At 53.5% G+C, this 16,026-nt stretch overlaps 1 protein-coding gene across 4 annotated transcripts in view; it reads left to right on the forward strand.

The window, feature by feature from the left end:
• Positions 1 to 16,026, forward strand: part of KDM5C (lysine demethylase 5C) — a 392,248-nt gene that overhangs the window by 308,643 nt on the left and 67,579 nt on the right. For all 4 annotated transcript variants that reach the window (XM_078664512.1, XM_078664511.1, XM_078664513.1 and 1 more), the window contains one exon: positions 9,682 to 10,218. In XM_078664512.1, coding sequence (XP_078520638.1) covers positions 9,682 to 10,218 — 537 coding nt within the window. The remainder of the gene's footprint in view (positions 1 to 9,681; positions 10,219 to 16,026) is intronic.

The following is a 16,026-nucleotide window of genomic DNA, read 5'->3' on the forward strand; positions in this document are numbered from 1 at the left end:
ACCCCCTTGGGTGTATTTCCGGTGACGTCGGCATGCTTCCTGCGGAAGCTCCCACTCTTGGGCGCCATCTTCAGATTCTTTTTTTCCGCGGTCGGGTCTGGATCGTTCCCGTTTGGGCTCCAGACATTTTTGGAGAAAGAAGAAAGAAAATACAGAAAAGACGAGAAGTCATCTGAAGACTCCAGGGGACCTCATCGACGAGTAACCAGCAAGGATAAGGCGTTTTCCATCGAGATCTTCGACGAACACGCGACCAGAGAGGCCCTGGGCGCTCGAGGATGGACAACACGCCGTTCAAGTTCTGCCGTAACTGCCACCACAAGTACGCGCAGAAGGACCAGCACCCGGTATGCAACCTTTGCCTACCGGTGGACCACGAAAGCGGAGACTGCAACGCCTGTTCCGCCTTCACCCCGAAGACCCTTCGTGTGAGAGAGAGGCAGAGGGTAGCACACGCCGCCCTGCAGGGGAAGGCCCCGACTCCGTCACTCTACGAGCTGGGGATGTCCTCCGAGGAAGAAGACAACGCTGCCGCCGAAGACGACAGCTACACGGTCGTAGAGACCGATTACACGAAGACTTCTGACAAGGTAGGAGACTCTTCGGCCCCCAAGAACCCAAGAGACTCTGAGTCTAGAAAGATCGAGGGCAAGACCCCGAAAGCGCCGACGCCAAAAAAGGCGGCGTCCGCGACTACTCCCAGGCCCAGCGGATCCTCCGAGAAGGAGTCCCCGGCGCCGAGAGCTGCTGATCAGCACAAAACGTCGAAAATCGTCCCCGAAAAGGATCGATCGACGCCGAGGGAGAAAGACCCAAAACTCACGACGACGACCAGAGAACCGAAATCCGGTTCGACGTCGAAAACTTCGACTCCGAGAGGCACGGCGACGAGCCTTCCGCCGAAGAGAGCGGCCGACCCATCCGACGCGGAACACGCGGCCGAGATGGAAAAGAAGAGAAGGCGCCTCGAGGCAGAAATGGAGAACATCATGCAGCGGAAGAAAGATTTCGACGCAAAGATGAAAGCCTTCACGATCCCTCACAAGACCAAGCCACCGGTGATGGAGCCGGTCGAGGAGGAAGAGGAGATCGCCGAAGTCACCGAGGAACAAGACCAGGACGTCTAGGTGATCGACGACCAGGAGGAGTACGAGAACCCCTACGATAGTTACAACTATGGGGAGGAGGAGGAGGGCAGGACAGACACAGTCGGCACCCTCGGACCTTCAGGAGGTAGATTACATCGATGTCGACACCGACAGCCCGGAGGAGGTGGTCGACACCTACCCCTCGAGGCCCTCGCCGCCGGACGACATCGGGGCCTACAACTCGGTGATACAATCTGCCGCAGCAGCTTTCAAGCTCAAGCTCGACGAAGAGAAGCAGAAAGCAGAAAGCAGACTTCCTTCTAGAAACATTGCTCCCAACACAAACGAGGAGCCAGTTCCTTCCAATGCTCGAGAGCGTCTTGGCTCAGGGGAAGGAAGCTTTCAGGGAGCCCGCAACATGCAAGGCAGTAACTCCCAGAACTGAGAAGAAGTACAAGCATGCCACAAAGGACCCGGCCTACATTCAGGGCACGGTCTCCGCAGACTCCATTATCACGGCCACAGCAAGGAGGAGGGCTAACGTACCCACTACCTCGGGGCCACCACCGGATAAGGAGAGCAAAAGGATGGATCTGGTGGGCAGAAGGATCGAACGGAATGCCGCGACCCACTGGCGCATGGCTAATTCCAACGCCCTGATAAACAGGCACATGTACCAAATCATGGAGGGACTAGGGCAGTTGGTGAAGGACTTGCCCCAGGATGCCAGGCAGAAAGCCGAAAAGCTGGTTGAAGAGGGAAAGAATGCGGCAAATTCTTGCCTTAAGACGGCCCTGGATGGGGCAGGCACCGCCAGCAGGCTCATGATGATGGGCGTCACGGAAAGGAGGCACGCCTGGCTCAGAATATCCGGTTTCAAACCGGAAGTGCAACACAGTATCCTGAACACACCGTTCAACGGCAGCACGCTTTTCGGACCAACAGTGGATGAACAGCTCAGCCAACTGAAGAAGGATAACGAAACAGCAAGATCCATGGGAGCATTGCAGTTCAGAGGGAACAAGAGGGGCACCCCGTCACGGAGGCCCGGCGGGAGAGGTGGAAACCAGCCAGGTACATCACACCAGGCTTTCCAGCAAACGCACCAGGCAAACTCGCAGAGTCAGCAGGGTCATCCGAAGCAGCCCTGGCAGTACCAACAAAGAGGCCAGTCCTTTCGAGGGAGAAATGGACGGGGACAAAATAGAAGAGGGGGCCAGCAGCCCACCTCCAAGTGACTTCAAAAAACTCCGTGTGCCCGCCCGCAAAAAAGACCCCAGGGGGAAGCACGTACAGATGGGTCAAGACAAACTAGACACCTACGACCACAGGACACCAGTGGGAGGAAGACTAAGATTCCACCTCCAGGAGTGGAGAGAAATCACATCAGACACATGGATCCTCAACATTATCCAATTCGGATACTGCATAGAGTTGGAGGCGAGGCCAACAAACAGAAAACCAAAAAGAAAGCCACTAGCAAGCAAGCAGCTGCAGTGCCTTCAGGAAGAAGCAAAAGAACTCCTGCAGAAGCAGGCCATAGAACGGGTACCCTTCAAGGAAAGAAACACAGGAGTATACTCAACGTACTTCCTGGTACCAAAAGTAGACGAGACAATGAGACCCATTCTCGATTTACGGTTCGTGAACAAATTCATAAGAACGCAAAAATTCAAAATGACCTCCCTGCAAGAAGTGCTCCCACAGTTGCAGACCGGGGACTTCATGGTCACTATAGACCTCAAAGACGCATACCTGCACATCCCAATGAACAGAAAGCACAAGCACATGCTCAGGTTCACCGTCGGAGAAAGCCACTACCAGTTCACGACACTGGCCTTCGGTCTAAAATCGGCACCAAGAGTTTTCACAAAGTGCCTCGCAGCAGTCGCAGCGCACCTAAGAAGGCGGGGAATACACGTATACCCTTACCTGGACGACTGGCTGGTGAAAGCAAACTCATACCAGAAATGCAAGCTGCATGCACACACAGTGACCAGCACGCTCATAAACCTGGGGTTCTCCATCCATTGGAAGAAATCATCAATGGAGCCGGAACAAGTGAAGATCTTCCTGGGAGCACAGATCAACACCTTACAGGGCAAGGTGTTCCCCAGCGAGAAGAGGGCGAGGGCGCTGGTGAAGGAAACTCGCCTCTACCGGAAGGGACAAGCTCGGACAGTGAGGACTGCGAGCAAGATCATGGGGATGATGGCATCATGCATCCACCTGGTACCGAATGTACGACTCCACATGAGACCCATTCAAGAATGGCTACAGGAGCAATGGTCACAAGCTACAGGCAGTTGGGAGGATCTAGTGGTTGTAACGCACGCAGTGCAGAAGGAGATGACATGGTGGACCATGGAGAACATAGCAAAGGGAAAGCCTCTAACGCCCCCAACGCCAACAGTGACCATCACCACAGACGCATCCCTGAAGGGATGGGGCGCTCACAAGGAGGAGCTCAAGGTGAGAGGACTGTGGACACCGGAGGCCACAAAGCACATCAATTACTTAGAATTGAAGACGATCTTCCTTGCACTGAAAGCCTTCCAAACAAGACTGTACAAGCACAAGGTGTTGATACAAACAGACAACACCACTGCGATGTTCTACATCAACAAGCAGGGGGGCACCCAGTCGGCCCCGCTTTCAACGCTAGCGCAGGAGATATGGAGATGGGCCATCCCTCTCAAGATAGACCTGCTGGCCATACACCTGCCAGGGAAGGACAACATACAAGCAGATTGGCTCAGCAGGCAGACATCGGCATCCCACGAGTGGGAGCTCAATGCTCAGGAGACAAGGCGCCTTTTCGACAGATGGGGAACTCCATCGGTGGACCTGTTTGCCACACGCCAGAATGCAAAATGCCGAAACTTCGCATCCAGGCAGCCCGAGGAAGGGTCACTAGGGAATGCCCTATGGATAGATTGGTCAAGGACATTTGCCTACGCCTTTCCCCCGATACCACTGATGCACAGAGTACTGAGCAAGTGCAGAGCGAGCAACATGACACTGATACTGGTCGCACCACAGTGGGCGAGGCAGACATGGTACTCGCAGATCATGGAGATGACACAGTGTGCACACCACAGATTCAGCAGGCGAAAAGACTTACTCTCCATGCAGAACGGAGAGGTGCTACACCCAGAGCCAGAGAGCATGAGCCTAGTAGCGTGGCTCCTGAGGACATAGAGTTCGCACATTTAAGATTGCCAGAAAGTACACTGAAGGTCCTGCGGGAGGCAAGAAGGCCTAGCACTCGGAAGTGCTATGTGGCAAAATGGAAGAGGTTCACAATATGGTGTAGACAAGAAAGACTTCACAATAAAATGAAGAAGGATTCCACAGTGCTAAAGTACCTGACGCACTTGCTAGAGAAGAACCTTAGCTCATCCTCCTTGAGGGTTCACTTAGCAGCGATAGTCGCCTACACAAGGGGTGAAACTTGCAGGAGTTTCTTCACGTCACAGGTGGTGAAGAGATTCCTAGAATGGGCGAAAAGGATCGCACCGCCCAAGCGGGTGCCGCCACCGGCATGGAACTTGAACATAATCCTAACGGAACTCATGAAAGAGCCCTTTGAACCGCTCCACAAGGCGTCCTTAAAGATGCTAACTATGAAAACAGCTTTCCTGGTTGCAATAACGTCCCTACGCAGAGTAAGCGAGCTTCAGGCTCTGACGCTGCAAGAACCCTACATACAAATACACAATGACAGGGTTGTGATGAGGACTGACCCAAACTTCATGCCGAAGGTGGTATCTAAATTTCACATGAACCAGTCTATACAGATACCGAGTTTTTTCCAAAAACCAACAACTGCGGCAGAGCGAGCTCTGCACACCCTGCACGCCAGAAGGGCAGTCATGCACTACATCGAAAGGACGAAGGGACACAGGAAGACAAAACAGTTCTTTGTGTCATTCGCCAACAGTTACATGGGAAAAGCAGTAACCAAAAAGACCATTGCACGATGGATCGCACAGACAATCCAACTCTGCCACAAGCGGGCAGGACAAGAGCTAGCAGAGGGGACACGTGCCCACTCCACTAGGAAAAAGGGCGCTACAATAGCCTTCCTGGCTAACACACCCATACAAGACATATGCCTGGCGGCAACATGGGCTTCGGTGCACACGTTCACGAAGCACTACTGTGTGGACATACAGATGAACAAGGAAGCTCAAGTTGAACAGAAGGTGCTACAGCACATATTCAATACCCAACGCTCATCTTCCACCCAACCGCCACAGAAATGAGAAACCGCTACAAAATCTATGCACAGCATAGTGAATCCAGAAAGATTCACGCTGCAAAACGAATAGTTTTCTTACCTGTCGGTGTAGTTTTGCAGCTTGAAGATCTTTCTGGATTCACTAGCGAACCCACCCACCTCCGCCAGAAAGATGAGGCTGGAGAGAGAAGAGGTGGTTAACAAAAGAAAGGATATTTAAAAAGTACAAAGCGGTAAAATACCAACTAATTACAACATTGCCATTACTTCGGAAACGAAAGAAACACGGAAAAAAAGAACCCGAAGATGGCGCCCAAGAGTGGGAGCTTCCGCAGGAAGCATGCCGACGTCACCGGAAATACACCCAAGGGGGTGTGACGCCGACGCCCACCTGGGCTAAGAAAAAAAAAGAAAGAAAAGACTACGAATCCGGACCCAACCACAAGACCGCAGAATAATGCACAGCATAGTGAATCCAGAAAGATCTTCAAGCTGCAAAACTACACCGACAGGTAAGAAAACTATTCGTTACCTAGCCCAGGGGCTGCGGCTGCATAGGGTTGAAGTTGCGTCGGAAACCCTCGTTGAAGATCCAGGAGCCTGAAGAAAGAGTTGCTGGCAGGCGGCCAGTGAAGAAAGTTCGGAGTGATCCCAGCCTGGATCAGGGAAGAAGAAACCTGTAAGCAGAGGGGACCAAGTTCTGAATCACTAGCCAGTGATTTGAGTGGGCACCAGGATGGCACCGGACGAAGTCACCTCAGCCAGGTGAGTGGGCGCTGCTGGGCTCTGCAGTCTCTCGGACCAGGAGGCGTTGTCGGCGACCAGGATGGAGGTGCGAGCTGTCCCACGAAGGTTCTTGCTGTCGACGTCGCTGGACCCAGGATTGGGCAACAAGTCTTGGCAAATGCAAGGCCCACGCGGTGGACCTAAAATGGCGTCTTGAGTGGACCAGGAGGGTCCAGGGTGCTCCTCTTTTGGAGGGGAGCAAGGGCTAGTCTGGAGCAACCAGACCAGCAGTGTTTGTCGTCGTGGAGCGTCGTGAGGGGGCCACTAGCCAACGGGCAAGCGACCTGGACAACGCGGTTGGCAGCAAAGAGCAGAAGGGCCCCACGCAGATCTCGTGGATGCAGGGGGGCTGAACTTCGGTGCTGGAGCTGCTCAGGGTCGGGGCTTCTCTTACCCCAAAGCACTCGGTCGAGGGTCACTCGGTGGTCGTGCTGGACAAGCGTCGTGCAGTTCTGAAGATGGCCGGTCCCTCGAGGTCTCGTCACACCCACGGATCACAGCTGGGCTGATGATGTAGGTTGAGGTCAGAGGTGCCAGGGAAGCCGGTTCTCGTCGTGCTGGAGCAGTCTTGATCCGAAGGAGAGACTGGCAACAAACCGCGATGCTTGGTTGGTGCCTGCTGCTGCAGGGTGACTACTCCTTAGTCACAAGGGAGAATCTTGGGAAGAAGTCTTGAGTTCCTTTCGTGGAAAGTAGTTTCAGGATTCAAAGATGATCTGATTTGGAAGGGGACCAGTTCCTACCTTTATCCTGCAAAAAGGGGCTGGCACGCGACTAAGTCCTGCCCTATGGGTGGGACTAGGAGGGGGGTGGTTACACCCCTCTCATTTGGCGGGCTTTCCCCAGGCCAGGGGCTGGAGTGCCCCTGGAACTGGTTTCAGCCGGCCTATGCACAGTGAGCACCGGGGTGCCACTTGCAGTCACCTTCCTCTAAAGCCCTGCCTACCTAGGATACACAAAATCCTGTCTGGGACGGTGCTGGCACCGCCCCTGGCAGGAAACCCTTTGTCCTTGCCTCCTGGGCTGGGAGGACTCCCAGCAGCAGGAGGGCAGACTTGTGTCTCGGTGGCAGCAACCATTTTGTGGAGCTAAGGCTCTGTCTAACTCTAACCGGGGTTACAGGTTACATACATGTTGTGTCCCTCTAGAAGGGTGGAATGCTAACCCCGTCGCTAGAATTGGCGAGGGGTTAGTATTCCAATTCGTATGACACCTTACTCGACATGTTTTGATAAAGCGATACCAGAGTTGGCACATAACCGCGAGGATTATAATGCACTTAAGAGTATATGGTATGCGATATCATGGAAACGGCTAAGGGATAGATCCCGAAAGCCGCAGACAGGCTCAGCTCATGCCAGAGCTCCATCTCACACGATTCCAAGCACTCTGCCTTCAGGATTGTTAAGGCCTGCCATAGGAGTGACTGATAGGAGATCTGTGTGTCCATTTTAGGGTTAGATATAGGTATACTATATCTAAAGCAAAGGGTGAGTACACCACCTTGCCCCAGCTGTCGTGCAGCCAGTTGTGTCAGATCTGGATGGCCAGCCAGGGGTGGCATAATACATGCTGCAGCCCCTGGTAGGCCCTGGGTACACCTATGCCCTGGGTACCTAAGGTACACTGTACAGGGACTGATAAGGTGACTCGGTATCCAATTAGATATGTACCTAGGGTACATGGAATCCATTTTACAGAGAGAGCAGTAGGCCTGGGGTCCTGAATAGCAGGGCCCCAGGTCAACTAAGTCAGAAAACCAGCAAAACACCAGGCAAAAAGTTGGGGGCAACCATAGTCAGGGATCTACCTTCCTACAGTAAGGTTCTATCCAACTTTACCTCTGCCCACCTTTGGGGTTCCACTGGACTCTGTGCTCACTACACCTCACTTTGGTATAGTATATACAGAGCCCGCTTCCTACAGGTAATCTTACATACTCCTACGATGCGGACCGTACACTAAGCGTACCTAGGAACGATTCACCCTCATTACCTGATCGGATAGAGTGAAGGACCTGTCTTGGGCTCGAGTTGGACACCCCTCACGGAATATCAGTGCGTGTTGATTTCTCAGTATGCACGGACCTTCAGTGTCTGGAGAAGTGCCTCCTGTACCAATCTATCGGGATAACAATTTATAATAAAAGCAGCCTTCTCACTGTGCGCGCTAGATTAGTTATGTTATGAATATGTGGATAGCGCTGTCGCCACGTGCATGAAGATAGGACGACTTTCGTACTTAGCGCGAAGAGAGGCCTAGTATATGATGTTCAAGGCATCGTGATAATGTTGTGCAAAGCTGGTTGTGTAAACACCGTAGTTTCAGAGAAACTAATCTTATATTGTGCATGCAAATGGGTGCAAAAAGTAAATGTTGTTTTCTAGGACAATGTAAGGAATAAGCTGCCTCGCTACATGTGCCTAACTCTGGAATATAACCCCATGTGTTGTCTCTACGGCAGGGTGGCAATTGATAGCCTCTTTAGTTTGCTCACTGTGCTAGATTGTTCATAATCCTTGATTGGTTCTTGTATTTGGCAGTCTCAATTCACAGAAGAGTTGGTCCGCTTGCATTGATGTTTCCTAACTAGAGGTTGACATGAGCTACTGTTAGTATGAAGTTCAATAGACTTTTATAAGGTAAAGGTATTTGCTACCGTTTTGGCTTCACGACGGACCCTTATTTGATTATCTGGAACGAGCACCTAGGTCATCGAGAGTAGGCAGGGAAATGTTCGAACAGTTCTGCCAAACAATGATCTTCCATCTTCTTAACGGCTAATAGAGGAGTTGGACTCTCCGGCCAGAGGCTCTGTGCCACTGTTTGCAGATTTACATACACTTGATTTAATCACAAGATATCGTCTGTGATGCCCAAAGCGCTTTGCGAGGAATGAGTAATCTGTGTTTTAAAGTAGTCAGTAGAAAATACAGGCTTTGAGTTGATTGTCTTCAAGGCAGCCGATGTACAGTGTGGTTGGGAAGGGTGACATGAGCTGACTTTTACGTGGCTGAGTTACAGCACTGGGGGTTTGCAGGTGTGGCTTTAGGGTGAATGACGTGCTTTCTTTAGGGCAAGCTTGAATGAGTTGGGCCTCTCAATGTGTTTCGATTCCTGGAAGCAGACCTGTGTTGGGTCGTCCAACTGGTCTTGGTCTGGGCTGTGCTCTACTGATAAGCGTCTTTAAGCAGGTGTCCAGTGTGTTTTCCAGATTAATGTGAACAGATATTGGCACGGAGTGTTCTTAATAGATGGCAGGTTTGGTTTAAGCTCGTGTTGGCAGGATGCTCTTATCGTATATGTTCACTTGTCCCTTCAGTTGTATCCTCAGTTACACACCATAAAGTAGAAGTTTTGTTGAGCATACTTGGATGCTAATGACAAGGGTAATTCGTCATGGAGTGCCCATTCATTTCAATGGAAATATACAGTAAATTGCGAGATAGCCTTAGCACCCAAGTGGTTAAAGTTCTAGTTGGCCTGTTCTTCATTTAACATTCTTTGTTTGCATGCTTCCCAAGTAGGTTGTGCTGCTGGTCTAATTGTGTTTTCTCTTGTCAGATTTTGGCGTTCAAAGAAGGAGAGCAGAAGGAGAAGGAGGGCATCCTAGAACTGCAGAAGAAGAACTTGTGCAAGGCTGGCAATGCCCATGTTTCTACAGAGCAGGTGGATTACTGCGTGTGCGGGCTGCCGCCTACAGACCTCATGCTGCAGTGCGACCTTTGCAAGGACTGGTTTCATGGCACTTGTGTTCTGTGCCCAAAGTTGACTAGCCAGAAGCACTCCCTCGCCTGGTGGGAGTGGGACTCCAAGTTCTTATGCCCGCTGTGTATGCGTTCACGGCGGCCACGCCTTGAGACTATCTTGTCGCTCCTCGTTGCCCTGCAGAAGCTGCCAGTAAGGCTACCTGAAGGAGAAGCTCTGCAGTGTCTGACTGAGAGGGCCATCACCTGGCAGGACCGGGCGAGGCAGGCACTGGCATCTAAGGAGGTAGCCAATCTTCTTGAGAAGCTGACTGAGCTCCGGCAGCGTCTTCAGAGTAAGATGACAAAGGACATGGTGGCGCTGAAGGAGAACAGCAGGAATCAGCTGCATAAGGTATGACTTGGGTCATCGTGCCGGCTGCCTGTGAAGGGGCTCATGCTGGGACTCCTCACCTCACTCATTCCTTCTGTTTGCTATGACGGTATCGTGCCCCTTTTAAAGCGAAGAACGACAGAGAACACTAGCTGAAACGCAGCATCTCTTTTCTCAATTGTCTAGTTTGCTCCTGTAATGTATTGTATAGTGCCTCTTTAACCTGACTCCCCTTGTATTCTCCTGGACTCTATACTCTCCTTTGAACACTCCTCTTCTTCTGCGTCCTCTCGTCTCCTCTCTCCTGCTTTTAACGCTGCTCCTCCTCTGCGTCCTCTCGTCTCCTCTCTCATGCTTTTAACGCTGCTCCTCCTCTGCGTCCTCTCGTCTCCTCTCTCCTGCTTTTAACGCTGCTCCTCCTCTGCGTCCCCTCGTCTCCTCTCTCCTGCTTTTAACGCTGCTCCTCCTCTGCGTCCTCTCGTCTCCTCTCTCCTGCTTTTAACGCTGCTCCTCCTCTGCGTCCTCTCGTCTCCTCTCTCCTGCTTTTAACGCTGCTCCTCCTCTGCGTCCTCTCGTCTCCTCTCTCCTGCTTTTAACGCTGCTCCTCCTCTGCGTCCTCTCGTCTCCTCTCTCCTGCTTTTAACGCTGCTCCTCCTCTGCGTCCTCTCGTCTCCTCTCTCCTGCTTTTAACGCTGCTCCTCCTCTGCGTCCTCTCGTCTCCTCTCTCATGCTTTTAACGCTGCTCCTCCTCTGCGTCCTCTCGTCTCCTCTCCTGCTTTTAACACTGCTCCTCCTCTGCGTCCTCTCGTCTCCTCTCTCCTGCTTTTAACACTGCTCCTCTACGTCCCCTCGTCTCCTCTCCTGCTTTTAAAGCTGCTCCTCCTCTGCGTCTCCTCTCTCCTGCTTTTAACGCTGCTCCTCCTCTGTGTCCTCTCGTCTCCTCTCTCCTGCTTTTAACGCTGCTCCTCCTCTGCGTCCTCTCGTCTCCTCTCTCCTGCTTTTAACACTGCTCCTCCTCTGCGTCCTCTCGTCTCCTCTCTCATGCTTTTAACGCTGCTCCCCCTCTGCGTCCTCTCGTCTCCTCTCTCCTGCTTTTAACACTGCTCCTCCTCTGCGTCCTCTCGTCTCCTCTCTCCTGCTTTTAACGCTGCTCCTCCTCTGCGTCCTCTCGTCTCCTCTCTCATGCTTTTAATGCTGCTCCTCCTCTGCGTCCTCTCGTCTCCTCTCTCCTGCATTTAACGCTGCTCCTCCTCTGCGTCCTCTCGTCTCCTCTCTCATGCTTTTAACGCTGCTCCTCCTCTGCGTCCTCTCGTCTCCTCTCTCCTGCTTTTAACGCTGCTCCTCCTCTGCGTCCTCTCGTCTCCTCTCTCCTGCATTTAATGCTGCTCCTCCTCTGCGTCCTCTCGTCTCCTCTCTCCTGCTTTTAACGCTGCTCCTCCTCTGCGTCCTCTCGTCTCCTCTCTCCTGCTTTTAACACTGCTCCTCCTCTGCATCCCCTCGCCTCCTCTCCTGCTTTTAACACTGCTCCTCCTCTGCGTCCTCTCGTCTCCTCTCTCCTGCTTTTAACGCTGCTCCTCCTCTGCGTCCTCTCGTCTCCTCTCTCCTGCATTTAACGCTGCTCCTCCTCTGCGTCCTCTCGTCTCCTCTCCTGCATTTAACGCTGCTCCTCCTCTGCGTCCTCTCGTCTCCTCTCCTGCATTTAACGCTGCTCCTCCTCTGCGTCCTCTCGTCTCCTCTCTCCTGCTTTTAACACTGCTCCTCCTCTGCATCCCCTCGCCTCCTCTCCTGCTTTTAACGCTGCTCCCCCTCTGCGTCCTCTCGTCTCCTCTCTCCTGCTTTTAACGCTGCTCCTCCTCTGCGTCCTCTCGTCTCCTCTCCTGCATTTAACGCTGCTCCTCCTCTGCGTCCTCTCGTCTCCTCTCTCCTGCTTTTAACACTGCTCCTCCTCTGCGTCCTCTCGTCTCCTCTCTCATGCTTTTAATGCTGCTCCTCCTCTGCGTCCTCTCGTCTCCTCTCCTGCATTTAACGCTGCTCCTCCTCTGCGTCCTCTCGTCTCCTCTCCTGCATTTAACGCTGCTCTTCCTCTGCGTCCTCTCGTCTCCTCTCTCCTGCTTTTAACGCTGCTCCTCCTCTGCGTCCTCTCGTCTCCTCTCTCCTGCATTTAACGCTGCTCCTCCTCTGCGTCCTCTCGTCTCCTCTCCTGCATTTAACGCTGCTCCTCCTCTGCGTCCTCTCGTCTCCTCTCCTGCATTTAACGCTGTTCCTCCTCTGCATCCTCTCGTCTCCTCTCTCCTTTTAACGCTGCTCCTCCTCTGCGTCCTCTCGTCTCCTCTCTCCTGCTTTTAACACTGCTCCTCCTCTGCATCCCCTCGCCTCCTCTCCTGCTTTTAACGCTGCTCCCCCTCTGCGTCCTCTCGTCTCCTCTCTCCTGCTTTTAACGCTGCTCCTCCTCTGCGTCCTCTCGTCTCCTCTCCTGCATTTAACGCTGCTCCTCCTCTGCGTCCTCTCGTCTCCTCTCTCCTGCTTTTAACACTGCTCCTCCTCTGCGTCCTCTCGTCTCCTCTCTCATGCTTTTAATGCTGCTCCTCCTCTGCGTCCTCTCGTCTCCTCTCCTGCTTTTAACACTGCTCCTCCTCTGCGTCCTCTCGTCTCCTCTCCTGCATTTAACGCTGCTCCTCCTCTGCGTCCTCTCGTCTCCTCTCCTGCTTTTAACACTGCTCCTCCTCTGCGTCCTCTCGTCTCCTCTCCTGCATTTAACGCTGCTCCTCCTCTGCGTCCTCTCGTCTCCTCTCTCATGCTTTTAATGCTGCTCCTCCTCTGCGTCCTCTCGTCTCCTCTCTCCTGCATTTAACGCTGCTCCTCCTCTGCGTCCTCTCGTCTCCTCTCCTGCTTTTAACGCTGCTCCTCCTCTGCGTCCTCTCGTCTCCTCTCTCCTGCTTTTAACACTGCTCCTCCTCTGCATCCCCTCGCCTCCTCTCCTGCTTTTAACACTGCTCCTCCTCTGCGTCCTCTCGTCTCCTCTCTCCTGCTTTTAACGCTGCTCCTCCTCTGCGTCCTCTCGTCTCCTCTCTCCTGCATTTAACGCTGCTCCTCCTCTGCGTCCTCTCGTCTCCTCTCCTGCATTTAACGCTGCTCCTCCTCTGCGTCCTCTCGTCTCCTCTCCTGCATTTAACGCTGCTCCTCCTCTGCGTCCTCTCGTCTCCTCTCTCCTGCTTTTAACACTGCTCCTCCTCTGCATCCCCTCGCCTCCTCTCCTGCTTTTAACACTGCTCCTCCTCTGCGTCCTCTCGTCTCCTCTCTCCTGCTTTTAACGCTGCTCCTCCTCTGCGTCCTCTCGTCTCCTCTCTCCTGCTTTTAACACTGCTCCTCCTCTGCGTCCTCTCGTCTCCTCTCTCCTGCTTTTAACACTGCTCCTCCTCTGCGTCCTCTCGTCTCCTCTCTCCTGCTTTTAACACTGCTCCTCCTCTGCGTCCTCTCGTCTCCTCTCTCATGCTTTTAACGCTGCTCCTCCTCTGCGTCCTCTCGTCTCCTCTCTCCTGCTTTTAACACTGCTCCTCCTCTGCGTCCTCTCGTCTCCTCTCTCCTGCTTTTAACACTGCTCCTCCTCTGCGTCCTCTCGTCTCCTCTCTCATGCTTTTAACGCTGCTCCTCCTCTGCGTCCTCTCGTCTCCTCTCTCCTGCATTTAACGCTGCTCCTCCTCTGCGTCCTCTCGTCTCCTCTCCTGCATTTAACGCTGCTCCCCCTCTGCGTCCTCTCGTCTCCTCTCTCCTGCTTTTAACGCTGTTCCTCCTCTGCATCCTCTCGTCTCCTCTCTCCTTTTAACGCTGCTCCTCCTCTGCGTCCTCTCGTCTCCTCTCTCATGCTTTTAACGCTGCTCCCCCTCTGCGTCCTCTCGTCTCCTCTCTCCTGCTTTTAACACTGCTCCTCCTCTGCGTCCTCTCGTCTCCTCTCTCCTGCTTTTAACGCTGCTCCTCCTCTGCGTCCTCTCGTCTCCTCTCTCATGCTTTTAATGCTGCTCCTCCTCTGCGTCCTCTCGTCTCCTCTCTCCTGCATTTAACGCTGCTCCTCCTCTGCGTCCTCTCGTCTCCTCTCTCCTGCTTTTAACGCTGCTCCTCCTCTGCGTCCTCTCGTCTCCTCTCTCCTGCTTTTAACACTGCTCCTCCTCTGCATCCCCTCGCCTCCTCTCCTGCTTTTAACACTGCTCCTCCTCTGCGTCCTCTCGTCTCCTCTCCTGCATTTAACGCTGCTCCCCCTCTGCGTCCTCTCGTCTCCTCTCTCCTGCTTTTAACGCTGTTCCTCCTCTGCATCCTCTCGTCTCCTCTCTCCTTTTAACGCTGCTCCTCCTCTGCGTCCTCTCGTCTCCTCTCTCATGCTTTTAACGCTGCTCCCCCTCTGCGTCCTCTCGTCTCCTCTCTCCTGCTTTTAACACTGCTCCTCCTCTGCGTCCTCTCGTCTCCTCTCTCCTGCTTTTAACGCTGCTCCTCCTCTGCGTCCTCTCGTCTCCTCTCTCATGCTTTTAATGCTGCTCCTCCTCTGCGTCCTCTCGTCTCCTCTCTCCTGCATTTAACGCTGCTCCTCCTCTGCGTCCTCTCGTCTCCTCTCTCCTGCTTTTAACGCTGCTCCTCCTCTGCGTCCTCTCGTCTCCTCTCTCCTGCTTTTAACACTGCTCCTCCTCTGCATCCCCTCGCCTCCTCTCCTGCTTTTAACACTGCTCCTCCTCTGGTTCCTCTCGTCTCCTCTCTCCTGCTTTTAACGCTGCTCCTCCTCTGCGTCCTCTCGTCTCCTCTCTCCTGCATTTAACGCTGCTCCTCCTCTGCGTCCTCTCGTCTCCTCTCCTGCATTTAACGCTGCTCCTCCTCTGCGTCCTCTCGTCTCCTCTCCTGCATTTAACGCTGCTCCTCCTCTGCGTCCTCTCGTCTCCTCTCTCCTGCTTTTAACGCTGCTCCTCCTCTGCATCCCCTCGCCTCCTCTCCTGCTTTTAACGCTGCTCCCCCTCTGCGTCCTCTCGTCTCCTCTCTCCTGCTTTTAACGCTGCTCCTCCTCTGCGTCCTCTCGTCTCCTCTCCTGCATTTAACGCTGCTCCTCCTCTGCGTCCTCTCGTCTCCTCTCTCCTGCTTTTAACACTGCTCCTCCTCTGCGTCCTCTCGTCTCCTCTCTCATGCTTTTAATGCTGCTCCTCCTCTGCGTCCTCTCGTCTCCTCTCCTGCTTTTAACACTGCTCCTCCTCTGCGTCCTCTCGTCTCCTCTCCTGCATTTAACGCTGCTCCTCCTCTGCGTCCTCTCGTCTCCTCTCCTGCTTTTAACACTGCTCCTCCTCTGCGTCCTCTCGTCTCCTCTCCTGCATTTAACGCTGCTCCTCCTCTGCGTCCTCTCGTCTCCTCTCTCATGCTTTTAATGCTGCTCCTCCTCTGCGTCCTCTCGTCTCCTCTCTCCTGCATTTAACGCTGCTCCTCCTCTGCGTCCTCTCGTCTCCTCTCTCCTGCTTTTAACGCTGCTCCTCCTCTGCGTCCTCTCGTCTCCTCTCTCCTGCTTTTAACACTGCTCCTCCTCTGCATCCCCTCGCCTCCTCTCCTGCTTTTAACACTGCTCCTCCTCTGCGTCCTCTCGTCTCCTCTCTCCTGCTTTTAACACTGCTCCTCCTCTGCGTCCTCTCGTCTCCTCTCTCCTGCATTTAACGCTGCTCCTCCTCTGCGTCCTCTCGTCTCCTCTCCTGCATTTAACGCTGCTCCTCCTCTGCGTCCTCTCGTCTCCTCTCCTGCATTTAACGCTGCTCCTCCTCTGCGTCCTCTCGTCTCCTCTCTCCTGCTTTTAACACTGCTCCTCCTCTG

This window comes from Lissotriton helveticus, chromosome 10 (genome assembly GCF_964261635.1).
Source record: "Lissotriton helveticus chromosome 10, aLisHel1.1, whole genome shotgun sequence".
NCBI lineage: Eukaryota > Metazoa > Chordata > Amphibia > Caudata > Salamandridae > Lissotriton > Lissotriton helveticus.